The following is a 15,662-nucleotide window of genomic DNA, read 5'->3' on the forward strand; positions in this document are numbered from 1 at the left end:
AACGTGGTTGATAATAGGTGTGAAGTTTTGCTTCCTCTTTCGTGATTGTGCGGGTAGAACCGTCACTTGCACTTAGTAGGATGGCAAAACTTTACCCTTATCTGACCTGCGTGTAGGTTTTCCTCATCCTTTGAGGATAAGTTAACCTTTGAACGTGGTTGATAATAGGTGTGAAGTTTTGCTTCCTCTTTCGTGATTGTGCGGGTAGAACCGTCACTTGCACTTAGTAGGATGGCAAAACTTTACCCTTATCTGACCTGCGTGTAGGTTTTCCTCATCCTTTGAGGATAAGTTAACCTTTGAACGTGGTTGATAATAGGTGTGAAGTTTTGCTTCCTCTTTCGTGATTGTGCGGGTAGAACCGTCACTTGCACTTAGTAGGATGGCAAAACTTTACCCTTATCTGACCTGCGTGTAGGTTTTCCTCATCCTTTTTAAGAATTGTTTTGAACCGTTCGACTCGCGGTTGTCAATAGGTTAGTGTTCAGTTTCCTTTAATGATTCATGCGGATAGACCGGCACTTTCATTTAATGGGATAATTGAACTCTTCCCCTTCAACTGACCTGCGTGAAGGTTTGCCACGTTATTGGGTTCGTGCGGGTAGGACCGCCTTCCCACGCAACGACTTCACGTAATGTGTGCCGTCACCCGTGTTGCATAGTTTAACCGTTCGACGCGCGGTTGTTGATAGGTTATTGTTCAGTTTCCTCATTATGATTCGTGCGGATAGACCGGCACTTTCATTTTTGGGTGGTGAACCTTTTCTCTTCAACTGACCTGCGTGAAGGTTTTTTCACATTATTGGGTTTGTGCGGGTAGGACCGCCTTCCCACGCAACGACTTCACGTAATTATGCGGTGAAAGCCGGCATACTAGTGTTCAGAAAAGTAAAATCATCAGCTTCGATGTTCTTAAAGAGAATCATTTCCATTAGAAGTGGCTCTTGGCCTTTTCTTTACAAATTGGAATTGATTTACATGCAAATTGTGTAAATGAGCTCCCTTCCATGTTGGGATGGGAGTGCCATCGAGCCGATACGCACCTGGTTCGGGGTCTCGTTCTTTACGCAGCATGTAGTCTCGACATTGAAGCTGGAACTTTTATTCGTGTTTTCCCCAGCTGAGGTTCTACACGCACCCGCCTGCTCAACCTTTATTGCGCCACGAGGTGCGCGAGCGTCCCATCTCTGACAAATGCTTCGACCATGTCTTTTACGTCTATGCATTCTTCAGTGTTGTGCCCTTTTGTCTTGTGAAAGTCACAGTATTTGCTCCGATCAGCATCATGACGATGTCGGATTATTGGAGGCTTTGGCCATGGGAGCTCTTCAGTAGCGAATATCTCAGTGACGCTCTTGGTGAGTGGCGTCCATCTGGAGTTCCGGTGCGGATGTACATTATCCCTTCCGCCCAATCGATGTTGCAAGCCGGATGAGGTGTCAAAGTTTACCCTTGACTGCCAAATGCCTAGCTTCCGCTTTTTATTTAATCGGGCGGTGAGGACGTTGTCTTCTCTCGTTTTCTGAGTGTAGAGGTTTGTGCTCTGGGGGAGATCTCTACCCAGTTGCTTCTCCGTTTCCGCATAGCGTTTTGCTGCTGTCATGATGGCATCCCATGTGGATGGCATGCCATCTTTACCCGTTAGGGTGCGGATGAGCTCTGGGTCATGCGCGCCCTGGATGAAGGCAGCGCGAACAAGATCTTCGCTGATATTGCCCAAACTTAGCTTCTTTGAGTTGAAGCGAGTGATGAAGTTTGGCAGAGATTCATCTTCTTCTCGTATGCATTTGAGGATTGTCCATTGCTCCTCGGTATACTTCCGTTGCTGGCTGAAGTGTTGGCTAAACTTCTGCTGGAAGTCTGCCCAGTCGTAGATGTGGTTGACCGGCAGACGATCAAACCAAGCTCTAGCAGCCCCAACAAGCGTCATTTGGAACATGTAGCACCACGTGGGTTCCGTCCAATTGCTGACGGTTGCCCCTGCTATGAACCTGTTCAAATGATCGTCTGGATCGGATATACCGTCATATGTGCCTATGTTAGGCATTTGTTTGGCACTCTTTGGGGCGATTGCTTCCGCAATGTCCCTTGCAAACTTGGACGTTCCTGCATTTGCAATGTTTGGTCTGAACGTTTTGGAGAAGTCTCGTGGACTTCCACCTGTGCTTTTTGGTTTGAAGGCTTGTCCAAAATGCCTTTTCGGTTGGGATTCCATTTCCTTACGCTTCCCTTTTGCCCTATGGCGAGGGTTCGCGTCGGAGTCGGATTCCTCCGAGTCATCCTCCCAGTATTCGAATTCGTCGGCCTGTTGTATGGAACGCAAGCGTTCGTCCAACTCAGCCTGGAATTCCTTTTGTCGTGCCTCCGCCCATGCCTTAACTTCATCGAGAGTTTGGCGGGGGAGTCTTCGTTTCTCAAACTGGGTATCAGTGGATCCCAGTAGGCGATCATTTACTGCACTTGCCCCAGCTTGAGTAGCTGGGGTAGTGTTCGTAAAATTTACTTCACTTGCCCCGGCTTGGGTAACCGGGGTAGTGTTTGTAAAAACCGTGTTACCGGTATTCACCCCAGTAGCTGGGGTTGTGGTTACCGGAATTTCTCTAACCATCTTTGTAGAAGTTTGAAAAAACTGGAAAAAAATAAAGTTCTAGCTTTATGCACGGATGGCGCCAATGAAGAAACACTAACCAGACCCCGGGCAGATTACTGGTAACCTGGGGGTTAGATAGATGTTTCCCACGAGGGGTTAGACCCTTGGAAGATGGTTCTTCTGATAACCTGCAAAACAGACACCGTGAGCTCGTCACTGAGAAGGGGGGGGGGGTTCCTCCTTGTGACCACCCTCCGGCGTGAGAATCAGACTAGATTGCTCTTTAAATATAAAAGTATATTAAGAGATTGCTAGAGCAGATATCAGGTATATATGATGATAATGTAGTAAGATATGATAAGATGAGATGGTCATACCATTTGTGGTATTTATAGCCGAAGGTAGGTTTCCAAAGAGGTATGGCCGGCTGCAACAGTGTTCCTGTTCCACCAACAGTAGCCTACGCACGTGCCCTGCTGGTAGTTGGTGGGTAGGTAGCGGCTGACAGCGATCAGGCCTGCTGTATACTATTCCTGTTCCACAAACTGACGGCTACACACGTGGTATGGCAGTAGTTGGTGAGTAGGCAGCGGCTAATAGTGACATACAGTGCAGGAGCATGCTGCTCGCCATACTGTTGTCAATAAGCTGTCGTATCTTTAGTCAGATCTTTTTCCCATACCTCGTCAGGTACAGTACAGAAGATCTTCCTGTATCGTACGGACTGGCTTATTTGGGCGGGAGTATTCCCCCTCCCGCCCTTGTGCGGGATTGTTCCCGGCTTCGCTCATTCCTTCAGGTGACACTGAGTGATTGAGAGCTAAGTGCCTTGTGCGTGTAGCCTTGCTGCGCGGGTGGCCTTCCCTGATGGCTTGTATCCGAGGCTGCGGGAACAGGCGGAGTCCTTCACCATCGGGAGGCATTTCCTGCGGGACCAGCTTGCGTACTGCGCGTAAGGACGTCACATCTCTGAGCATGGTTGGTCCTGCGGATCCAGTTGGTTTCTGCGCAGACGTCCCTCTTTTAGGTGAGTCTTGCGGGTCCAACTGGGCTTTGCTGGGACCTACCTCTTCAATATAATAGCAATAATATTTAATAATGATACTGCAATAATAAAAACTTAATAAGAAAAACATAAGCATGGAGGAATATAAAACCAATTTTAAGAATTCAATTTTAAGCACGAATAATCATAAAACTTCGTCACACTTTTATTTATATTATTTGCTCCCGATTTAAGATGCAATTGCCTCAACTAGTTATCAAAGCTTCTTTTTTCTTGTGATGCCATTGATTCACTCGATCTTTTGACTTCTTCATCTGAAAATATCATATAGGTTTCGTTTTATATACAGCATCAAATCTATTTTTCACTCAGCATGTGCACATATAAAGTTGTAAAATACTTACCTCTTTGTCCCAATCAGTTCGAAACGTAACCCATAACAGAATAAATGTCTGCAACGTCGTACCCCCAATCATGCCCAACCATATTCCCTTAAGTTTCATGAAAAAAACATATGGCAAAAATTAAAAATACACGTGTTTTTAGTTTTAATTTTTGCTCAAATAAAAATGTTTAAAATGCAAATTATTTGGTTAAATATAATATGTGGTACCTTAGCACCAAGATTAAACTTGAAGGCAAACAAAGAACCAAGTGGAACTCCAACCACATAATAACATCCGACGTTCACATATGCAACGAATGTTTGCCATCCACATCCAACAGCAACCCCTGTCCAACTCCAATTAATAATAACAACAACAATAAACAACTACTAATTTGCGACGGTTTCGTTGTAATCAAGCAGCCAACAATACTATTGATATTAACCTGAAAGGACGGGTTGAATGCCATTGAGGATGATGGAGAGTGCAAGGAGAGGAGTAAGTTCCGAGACAGCATTTGCGACGGTTTCACCTTCGGTAAATACATAGCTTATGTAATCTCTTACGCAAAGGAGAATTATGGCACATATCAAAGAGACCACCAGTGAGCTGAGAGTCACTATTACTACAGAATAAGCTGCGGATTTAGGATGTCCTGCACCTAGCTCGTTGCTAACTCGCACACTGTCACTTATACATCTATTAGTCACTAAAAAAAGAGAAGACTTGCGACTTCTAATAGGGAGTCACTAAAAAAAGAAAAGACTTGCGACTTCTAATAGGTTAGTTTGAGGTTGAATACAAGTCGATCCGAGCACGACTCATTTTGTTAAAGTATCAACTCAAACGCAAGATAATGAGTTGGTCATTCAACAAGCTTAAAGTTCATACTCATATTTTGATAATTAGATTTTAGAGTTTCGAACATTTTGTTGATCATTTTCATTTGAATTCTCTAATGTCAAGCTAAATATAAAAATGTGCTTGTTAGAACATGTTTAGGATTGAGTTTGAAAACAACTTATTAGCTTATTGGTTTTTTCAAAAAACAATAAGTTAATAAGGTATTTGGCAATCATAAAAAATCATTCTTATTTTAGTTTTTTGAAATGGTTAGAAAGTTGTTTTCTAAAAGCCGCAAACCATAGCTTTTCAGTATGACTTTTTGATAAAACTAATAAGTCAATAAGCTGTTTTAAAACTCAAATTGAAAATAAATGATAAAAATAAAAACAATTAAAAACATACCAACTATAAAATATAAAAAATAAAAATCTTTTTAGATGAAGTCATGATTACCAACTCCCCATTTAAAACTCATGTTCACAATTAATATTAGATTGAGTCAACTTGACACACCATAGCATTGCTATTGGAGAAATATACTGAGTACGATGATGATGATGAGTCAACTTGACACACGATATGATTTTAAGTTTGTTTGGTTTGTGAGTCAAGTTGACACACGATATGATTTTAAGTTAGTTTGGTTTGTGTTCTTGACACGAATAATTACATAGATCATGTTTAGGTTCATATATTTAACTGATTAACTCATTAACCTATCAACTCAAAATCATTCAACTATATAACTAGTCATGATTAACACTCCTGTCACAAAGTACGTAGCCACAAACACATTTAAATTAACAGGTATTGTCCAGGCTAATTAACTTGACGATTTATAGGTTGACTTGTTCAATCTATTTCTTTTTGTAAATTTTTCCAAAGTACTTTTTCTATATTAAAAAGTGATTGAATTTTATTCAAAAATTTAAAAGAATAAATTAGAACGAATGTAACGATTTTCAAGGTTCATTGGCAATGACAAAGCCTTTAAAACACCAAAGAGTTAGAGCATTCACATCTCATCCAGTATCTCTAAATCTAAAATTACATTAACAAACACTAAATTTTCTCTTTTATTTCAATTAAATTATATTTTTTTTACATTTATCATTACATTTTCTCTTTCTTACACTCCCAACCACTTTAAAAAAACATTAAAAAATTTATAGGATGCATTTTTAAATTATGAAAATCTCTACTCATGCAGAAAAATCATTGTATTTTTCTCTCCTATACTCACAATATCTTAAACCACTTTTTAAATTATAAAAATTTCACTCACATAATTTGATGATTAAGATGTGAATGTTAAGGAGGTCTTGAGTTCAAGTTTCCTGGATAACAAAAAATTCGGCGTTCAACCAAAAATTAGTGTCAAAAGAACTTAACAAACCTGGCGGCCGCATTAAACCCGAATGAAATCATCAACACCCATCCAAGTATAGTCGTGCATATAGCCAATGAATCCAATGCAATTTCCGGGTTTTCGAGCAAACCCGCTATCAAAACCAAAACTTGATAGTACCACGCCTCGAGACACAACATTACAGCAGACGACACAGATAATTTAAAAAAAGACCAAAGTCCAGAAAACGCTCTCATGCTGAACCCGGTCCATGTCTTGTTACGAGTTCGATCACTCCTTAATATGTACACAAATTGTGCCACAACGACTACCCACCACGAAAAACTCAACACTAGAGATGCCCCTAATAAGCCCCAACCCCACTCAAACAGCGCAAACCATGTCAATAGAAAATGGAACACAAGAACCACAGCCGCAATGTAGGCACTCGGGTTTACAATGCTTTGAGCTTGGAGAAACTTTTGGATAGGGAAGTTGGCTGCGTAGGCAAAGATTTGCGGGATGAGGCCAAAGATGAACAACGAAGCCGCAGTGGCGATCTCCTTGGATTGACCGATTAAGATCAAGAGTGGTTTAGAGAAGATGTAAACGAACATAAGTGGAATTGAGGTGGCCATTAGAAGTACGGTTGATCTTTGAAGATAAACACCAAGCATTTCAAACTGATGAGCTCCATATGCTTGCCCACATAATGTCTCCACTGCACTCCCCATCCCAAGCTAAAAAGTATTTAACAATTTGTTTATACACACACATGTTTGCATGAAGAGTAAATTATTACATTTAAGCTAGTAGTTTTACACCAATGTGGTATTAGGTTAGTAGTCAATTAGCAAAGTCAAAGCCTTTAAACATTGTAGTTAGAGGATTTTGGATGTTTTAGGTTCAAAGGTCATGTTATTTTACAAAGAGTGATAAAAAATGAAAAGAATAAGAAGAATTTGTGGCCCTTAAAAAAAGCCACTCAAAAAAGTTAATAAAAAAATCAAAACTAAAATTTTAAAAAACAAATAAAAAAGGTAAAAAAACAATAATGTTTCTCCCGTCTTTCTCTTTAAAAGAAGACACAATATTTAGGAAAAAAATCATTGTATCTTTATGGTTATTAATGTGTTTTTTTTTCATTACTGATTGTGTTTTTTTCCTTAACATTGTGTTTTTATAATATTTTATTATATTACTCAACATTGTGTTATATTTTTTTCAGCATTGAGTTATATTTTGCGATATGTTGTGTCTTTTATTAATTTTCATCATTGTGTCTTTTCGTCGTTTTTTTTGGAACGAGAATGACGGGGGAAATATTTTAATTTTTAAAATTTTTTCGTTTTTTATTTATATTTTGAGTTATGATTTTTTTAATTATTTTTGAAGAATTTTTTGTATGACCAAAAATTCTTTTCACACTTCTCATATTTATCTCATTATGTATTTTAGCTTTACCATTAAACTCAAATCTCACATATAGCAAGAATTAAAAAAAACTTGCCATTAAAAGAGGAAAAAAACCATACTTTTACTTACCATATGTGGGAAGACTTTCAAGAAAAAACCAAATATCCTTTAATTAATTGTAATAAATATACCAAACCAACAACTCTTTGTAGATGAATAAATGAAGTTTTATTAAATGCAATTAAATTATATAAAATGCATGCATATAAGATCTTTTAATATCAAATATATGATATATGATTGCTATTTGATTCTAACTGTATTAGTACGTGCGTATATATGATGTATTTGTGTCATTGTGTGTGGGTATATACAATTATACACACACAAACAAGAGTAAACTTTTTTCGAAAATAGAAAAAATAAATCATTAATTTTTCAATCTAAAATATTTTAAAGCACAAAAAATATTGTAATGTAAATGTTTGTTAATCTCTTCTCGAATATCTAAAAAAAGTATAAGTTCATTTATTTATAAAAGCAACTCAAGTTCAGAATTTACACGTACATGTCTGCATGTAGGTAAACGTTTTTGAATAAATTCAATAGCTTTTATGTATACACAATATAGATGTTTGAATGCAATAACAAATAGTTATAAAAATATGAACCGATCATATAACATTAAACATTTGAGGTTTATCTTTTTGTTCTCGCAGTTGTTTAGATAAAATATTAGAAACCTAAATAATTTTTAGAAAAAAATGTATTATATATGCCGACAAATTTACGTAATTTACAACTATGTATAATTATCTTAGCTGTAGTGTTTGAGATTTCTAAAATATTTTTCATTAAAGAACTTTCGACAACGGGATGAAGCAAATGCATTACTATGCTGCGTGCATCCAATTAAATATATTCTGAAAACTTAGTGAAGTATTTCAATAAAGACATAGGAATTATAATCTTTGATACTAATCAAAATTCTAACTTGAAATAAAATATTTTACTTTTCAGCTTTAAAGTTTTGTTGGTTTAAAGTTTGTAAGACAATTTTGTGATAATTCATTAAAACGTAGATTCTGAATCATTCAATATGTTTCTAGATTTTTAACAGACTTTATAATTGGTAAGAGATGTCTTTTTAGTTAATCAAATATACCTTACCTTCGAAAAATAGTGATTACTTCAAAACACTCTACATCTAACCAATTCAAAGATAATCACGTGATAGAATCATTAAAAGGCTATTAAAAAGTCACCTACATTGTCTAACTTATTAATGGATTTCTAAATATTTTAGTGTACATTGTCTAATTTATTAATCGACTTTGAAATATATATGTTTGAGATTGAAGAAACACGGATCCACTCCCCAGGTATGGGTCCTGGATCCAATGAGTCCACAGGGTACAATAAAATAACTACTACCACGATATGAGTGAGGCTCCCTAAAGTCCAGTGACCGGAACCTGCGAAACAAACACCGTGAGTCTCGTTACAGGAAGGACGAGAGGGGGGTCTTCCTGTAACCACCTTCCGGCGTGAGAATCAGTAACGTTCGTAATGAAGAAAGTACTGAAGTACAGAGACTAAGTGTAGTCAGAATATATGTGGGTGAATGAATACCTCATACCATTTGACAAGGTATTTATAGCCGAAGGATGAATGGGGCAGCTGTCCTCTTCTAGAAGATCTCTGATAACCGTCTGGACACGTGTCCTATTGTGATAGGTTGAGCTATACGTCTCATGTGCATGGGTATAACAACCTGGACACGCGTCACCAAATGATAGGACGGATTGCACCCTGGCCATGTGCACGGTTATAACAACCTGGCCAGGTGTCCTTTATTCATTGGTTAATATGTTATGTGTTCCCCAAGTTAGAATCGTAAACATTCTTCTAGAGAATACTTAAGTGATGACAGCTGTCCTACTGGCATTGCCTTCCGGTTGTTTAGGCGGACAGATGTCTTGTCCTGCGGATGACTTTTGAGGATGCCAGGATGCTTCCTCGTGTGTTATGAGGACGTTCCTCCTCATTCGTGACGTGCGGGTGACCCGAGTGTTCCGCAGGTGGTTTATAAGAGGGTTCTCTATTACCCGCGGGTAGTATTTAAGGGTATTTGGGTCTTTTTGGTACCCGCGTGAAGTCTTTGTGCAGGTGGAATTCTGGACTTAATGTATGTTGGGGATTTTTGTTGTTCGGAGGTTAGGTAAAAAAATATCTTCTGTTGTATGGATAATCATGAAAAAAGGACAAGTTGACCACTCGCAGGCGCGTGAATAGATGATGGAACGTTTTTGACGGTTGTCACTGTACCCGATTGTGCAGTTTTTTCTCTTTTTCAAATTTCTCGCGTGACCGTGTCAGTCACTGGTTGGGTAATGTTTTTCTCTTTCTACTGTTCATGTTTCATCGCATTAATTGCGATGAGTATAAATAGGGAGAGGCTTCTTCTTTTTGAAGTTTTATCACTCTTTTCGTCTGATTATCTTCTTAATTTTTTCTTAACTTTCTATATATCTTCCTTTCAATCCATTATAATGTCGAACGCACAGACTGAAGTTGATGAGATAGAAATTGCATGGGACTATTCAGAGTATGAAAAATTGTTGGAAACGTATGGTATTCCACCCGAGTGGGAACCAGAGTTTCCTTCCATTGGATCTATAGCCAGTTTTCCACCGCCTGGGAAAATGGCTTTGTATGCCGATTATTTTGTTCATGGGAATTTTCGTCTTCCTATAACAAAATTTTTAGAGAGAATTCTGACCGCTTATGGAATTCATTTATCTCAACTACACCCGCGTGCTATGATGCGAATTCGTCATTATGAATTTGTATGTATAGCACGTGATATGGTTCCCCACATAGATCGATTTCCAGTGTTTTACCGTCTTACTAACCGTAATGGTTGGTATACATGTCAAGGGTTTTCTGATCGAAGCCTTGGGTATGAAGTTGAAAAGTTGTCCGTCGACTGGCGTAACAAGTTTTTCTGGATATATGAGGATGTGGTGCCCCTTGCCATGGTTCATCGTCCAGTGAATGCTGCTCTTCCGGACGTTGTCACGGCCGCTCATGAAGGTCGTGAATGGTACCGTGTACTTACTATGCAGCCCTCACCTATGCGTGCTTTACCAGAAGAAGCTTTGGTGTGGGCGGGCATGAGCCGGTTGTGGCCGACGGAGTTTATAGAACCCATTTTTGCAGATCTGCATGAACGTAAGTTTCTTTGTACTGTCTCTTATCTTTTTTGAATATTCTGATGATTAAGTTTCTATCTTTTCAGGTCGAAGCTCCATGTTCAATGTTCTTTTTGGAGACAGGGGTTGTGTCTGCAAGAGTATCCGCGAAGCTGGGAACCAACCCATACTTGACAAGACTAAGTCTCAATTTTTGTTTCCTAAGAAGGTTCGGGCTGAACCTGTAATTTCCAACGCCACCTTTGAAACAGGTGCGTATGTTCTAAACCCTCCTCCTCTTACTGCCGTTACTTCCGACGGAACGATTGCCATCTTATCATCAAGTGATGATGATGGAGATGTTTCTCAGTTTTCCGCTTCGGAAGAGGAAGAAAACTCTGATGAGGGTGCTTCTAAATTTTCCTCTGTCTCGTCTTTGTTAGCAGAATTGGAAAGAAAGAGAGCTTTTGTAGCTTCTCAGACGGATCGCCCAAATATGAAGGCTGCGGATACTGAGGCGGGGCCATCGAAGAAAAAACGGAAAGTGCACCGTCCCAAGAAGCCGCAATACAGCCTTGATGACCGCATTGACACTGTTGAAGGTACGTATAACTTTGGTGTTACACTGTAATCTTTTTTTGTTATGAGTGTTTTAGCTAAGTACAACTTTGTTGTGTAGATCCGTTGATCTTTAGTGAGGATATTTCGGAGAGGCTATCTACACCAACTCCCCAAACTGAAAAACCACCACCCCCTTCTCCCAAAGAAGATGCTGAGACTGAGTTGACTACTCCGCCAAGTGGCCCTAATGTAGAGCCTTCAACTGAAAATGTTGCGGGAGATAGGGTGCCAACTCCGCCAGCTGATATTTCAACGGAGGAAGCTAATATCCAGTCTGAAACTGATACTCGCTTTGACTATCTGTTTCAGGCTGGGGGTGGTACTGGTGGTCAGCAGGACAATCCTGCTGTTAACGAAGAAAATGTTAGAAATGTGGAGTCTCCTCCTCCGCAACAACCTTTTTCAACCCTAGCTCGCCTTAAACCTTCAGGTTCCCGTTATTACGGTGATACACAAACATGAGCTGTTTTTTCCTCCATGGGGTATTACTAACGGATCCCGGTTTTCCCAAGCTAGGACTTGTATGGATTTCGTTAAACATTGTACACCACCCGCTGAGATGGCATATCAACGTGACCTTTCCCGCCATGATCTTCACACAAATGTGCTTATCATCTGGATAATGCTTTGGCTGGTAGCCAGGAAGTCTTAAGTGAATGGCGTACTTTAAGTGGGAAAGTGGGGGAAGCTCGACGGGCAACTGAGGTTGCGAAGAAGGAGACTGAGGAGCATCGCGTTGCTGCCCAAACAGCCAAATGGAAACAATATGATGCTGAAATCGCCCTGAAGGCCGAGCAAGATCGTAATGCTGATGCGGCGCGTCGATGGAAAGAAGCTTGTGAAAAGCAAAATTCTCTTCTTGAGGCTGCTCGAGCTAAAACTCAGAGGGAAAGAGATGAATTGGCTCATGCTCAAGAAGCTAATTCTTCATTAGAGAATCAAGTGGCCCTTCAAGGCGTACGGATTCATGACCTTGAAGCGGAGCTAAAGTTGCAGAAGGAGCATGCCAGATTTAAGGATCAGAGTGCTGCTGAAATTCAGACTGCTTATGATTCTCTCCTTCAAGCCCATGAGGAAGCTACTGCGGAAGCTAAGGAGTTCCGAGCGCGGGCGGAACGTGCGGAACAGGACCGCCAATGGTTCCTTACTCGAGGCGTTGATGCTGTAAGTTAATCTTTATTACTTGTTATTTTACTTTCACTTTTTGATACTGGGAACTTATGTTTTCGTCTTAATAGGTTGTCCGCCATATCAAAGGAGGTAAGGAGCTGAATGACAGCTTTGCCAATGCGATGGCTGCTTCTTCCTCACTTGGGCTTGTTGTGGGCTTTCATGAAGGGATGAAGTACGCCCAGAGTAACCGCACATTCAAAGATCATCCGCTCTATGGCGTAAACATTAAACAAGATCGTGTCAACCGGGTTAAGGAACATGACACTTTAGTCTTCACCTTACAAGATGTGCTTCCAGAATTCGCTTCCGCATATGACGGCGTACAAATTTTGAAGACTTATCTTGGGGAAGACTCTGAGGATGACTCTTCCGAAGACACGTCGTTGAAGGCTCCGGAAGGCCCATCAGCTTCAAATCCTTAGGATAAGCTTAGATGTTTTGTAACTTGTAAATTTTTCTTTTCCTTCTTGTAATTACTTTTAGGATAATTAATGAGGTAGGTTTCTTTTGTCTTTTGTGGATATTCTATTCTTTTTATGAAAATATCTTTAGGAAATGTTTTTGATATTTTATATCTCTTGAGAAGATTTTTCTGAAATCTTCGACTTTTTGAAGTATTTGAATGTTTGGATAACTATGATGACGTGGCGAAGAGAGAAACTTATTGAGGACAACTGATAAGACGTTCATGACGCCTTTGACAGCCTGTTTTCATCATCTTGAATTTCCCGTCTGACGTGTCTGTCATCTGGCGGTCCGCAGTTTCTCTCTCTTCTGGCAATTTGTGAATCGCATTAATTGCGATGGATTTAAATACAACCCTTGTGGTTTCCATTTAAACTTTATCACTTTCATATTTCTTCAAACACTTGAGGCCTTTTAACCTTCTCCAAAATTTCTTCGTTTTTATGAGATTTCTTTTAACCTTTCTGATATAGAAATGGCTAAAGAGAAAGAGAGTACCCCTTCTATCGGTGAAGTTACCGTCTGCCTTAAGGAAGAAGATTATAATGACGTCGTCAACGTGTACGGATTGGCGACGGAGTGGGAGCCGGAACATCCTGCTAGTGGTTCTGTTGCCACTAGCCCTCCTCCGAATAAAATGGCTGTATACGTAGACCATTTCACAACGGGGAACTTCCGGATTCCAGTTACTAAGTTTGTCTAATCGATCTTGACATCTTACGGAATTCATCTTTCACAGATCCACCCCTTCGGGATGTTGAGGGTTCGACACTTCGAATTCTGTTGCCAAATTCACAACCATGAACCCACCGTTGGCATGTTTGCCGTTTATTACAAAATGACCTTTCATGATGGGTGGGACAGTTTTGCAACCATCGAGAAGAGGATCATAGGCACGGAGTGGCTCCGTAGCCTTCATGGCTAGAAGCCAAAATTTTTCTGGAACCGGGAGGACGTTATCCCTTTCCGGATGACTAAACGCAAGGCGGACACTCCTCCGCCTGTTGTTCCTGCGGTCACTCATGAAGGTCTTTCATGGTTTAAGACCCTGATGTCTACTCCTTCTCCCATGCGTCCTATTCACGAGGGCGCAATGGTGAGTGCAAAGATGAGCTGATTGTGGCCATTCCCAAATTGGAGCCATATTATGAGAAAACTGATAAGAGTGAGTTTGTTTATGGCCTCCATCTCTTTCTTAATATGAATAATTTCTGACTTTACATATTTGTGTAGGTGAAGGTTCTGCCTTCAGTACCTTGTTAGACAAGGAAGGGGACATGATGGTGCGACGTCCGATTGATCCAAAAGATGGTTCCTTTCTGGATCGGACGAGCGATAACTTTTTGTTCCTTGCTGCTTTTCGTCCGGAGCCATTGGTCTCTGAACCAATGTATGCCCAAGGTGAGAAGTATGTTGAAGATTACATCCAGAAAGGTGAGGGCGTTTTGAAACGCAAACCTGTGACTGCTCTTACTTCTAGAGGAATGATTGTGCTCTTCTCGTCTAGCGAGGAGTCATCATTTTGCGAAGAAGTTTATTCAACTGATGCTAATAAAGCTGTGAGCTCAACTGCAGGTCTTACCCGTCAACAGGTCATGATAACGTTGTTGTTACTGCGGAAGTTGAGGGTCCAGAACGTGATGACGTTGCTGCTGAGGGTAAACGTCCGGTTGTTGACGTGGGTGTTTCCAAGGCGGCGGGTAAGCGCAAGGTTAATCCTGTGAAGATTGCCTTAAATAAGAAAAAATCCAAGAAAACAACTTCTTCCGCCTTGGAAGCCCGTTTAGAACAACTTGATGCGGAAGACCCTTCTCTAGGTATGTAAATTTTGTCTCTACTCTTTATTTATTATGAGTTGGAGAATTTCTAACCCATTGTTAACACTTTTTAGTGAACCTGGATAACCTTTCTGAGGGTATTTCTGGTTTGAAGGATTCACCTCTTCGTCCGCCACCACCGTCTCCTAACACTGTTGAAAATCCAGTAGTTGTGGCGGACGATTCCCCACTGAAGAAGAAAGGGGTGACACAACTGAACATACTACGGTGTCACCCTCTCATAATGTTTACCGCTTCAGGGATCAAGGGGGCGTGATTTTCGTATGCTTCCCCGACTTCTCCCTCTCCTGGGGAGGAAGATCCCACCCCGCACCAGCCTAACTGGTCCTTGCGTCGGGATTCAACATTCTGTGACGTGGACACATGTTTTGAATTTATGGGGGAGTGTCTTCCTCATGATGAAAAGGAGAGACATCGCCTTAGTATTCGCCAAGAATTACTAAACTCTCATTCTTATTATTTGGCGAATACTATGTCCACTACTCATGAGATAACCAGAGATTGGTTGGCGATGAATGAACAATGGGATGAGCTGGCGGCCTTTGCTTCTGATGCTAAACAAGAAGCTCTTAAAGCTATAAACGAAGCTAGGAGGCCAGCCAGGCCCTGGAGGTGGAAAAAGCTGCTCGGTCCGCTACTGAGGAAGCCAAGGCTGTTCTCCAAAAACAGTTGGAAGAAAAAGCCAGATTAATGGAGGCTCTTCAGGCTGAATCAGCAGCCAAGGACAAGCGTTTATCTAACCTTAACACCAAGAGCCGAAATCAATCGTTGGAATGTGC

At 40.5% G+C, this 15,662-nt stretch overlaps 1 protein-coding gene across 1 annotated transcript in view; it reads right to left on the minus strand.

The window, feature by feature from the left end:
• Positions 1-3,736: 3,736 nt before the first annotated feature.
• The window catches only part of LOC143567173 (protein DETOXIFICATION 40-like), a 30,373-nt gene continuing 18,447 nt past the window's right edge, over positions 3,737-15,662 (minus strand). The window contains exons 2-6 of the mRNA XM_077053648.1: positions 6,225-6,916; positions 4,428-4,666; positions 4,210-4,328; positions 4,001-4,087; positions 3,737-3,910 (exon numbers count right to left, since the gene is read on the minus strand). Coding sequence (XP_076909763.1) covers positions 3,842-3,910; positions 4,001-4,087; positions 4,210-4,328; positions 4,428-4,666; positions 6,225-6,916 — 1,206 coding nt within the window. The 3' untranslated portion in view covers positions 3,737-3,841. The remainder of the gene's footprint in view (positions 3,911-4,000; positions 4,088-4,209; positions 4,329-4,427; positions 4,667-6,224; positions 6,917-15,662) is intronic.

Source organism: Bidens hawaiensis, unplaced genomic scaffold (genome assembly GCF_021521415.1).
Source record: "Bidens hawaiensis isolate Kalapana, Puna unplaced genomic scaffold, B.hawaiensis_p1.1 tig00023229_1, whole genome shotgun sequence".
NCBI lineage: Eukaryota > Viridiplantae > Streptophyta > Magnoliopsida > Asterales > Asteraceae > Bidens > Bidens hawaiensis.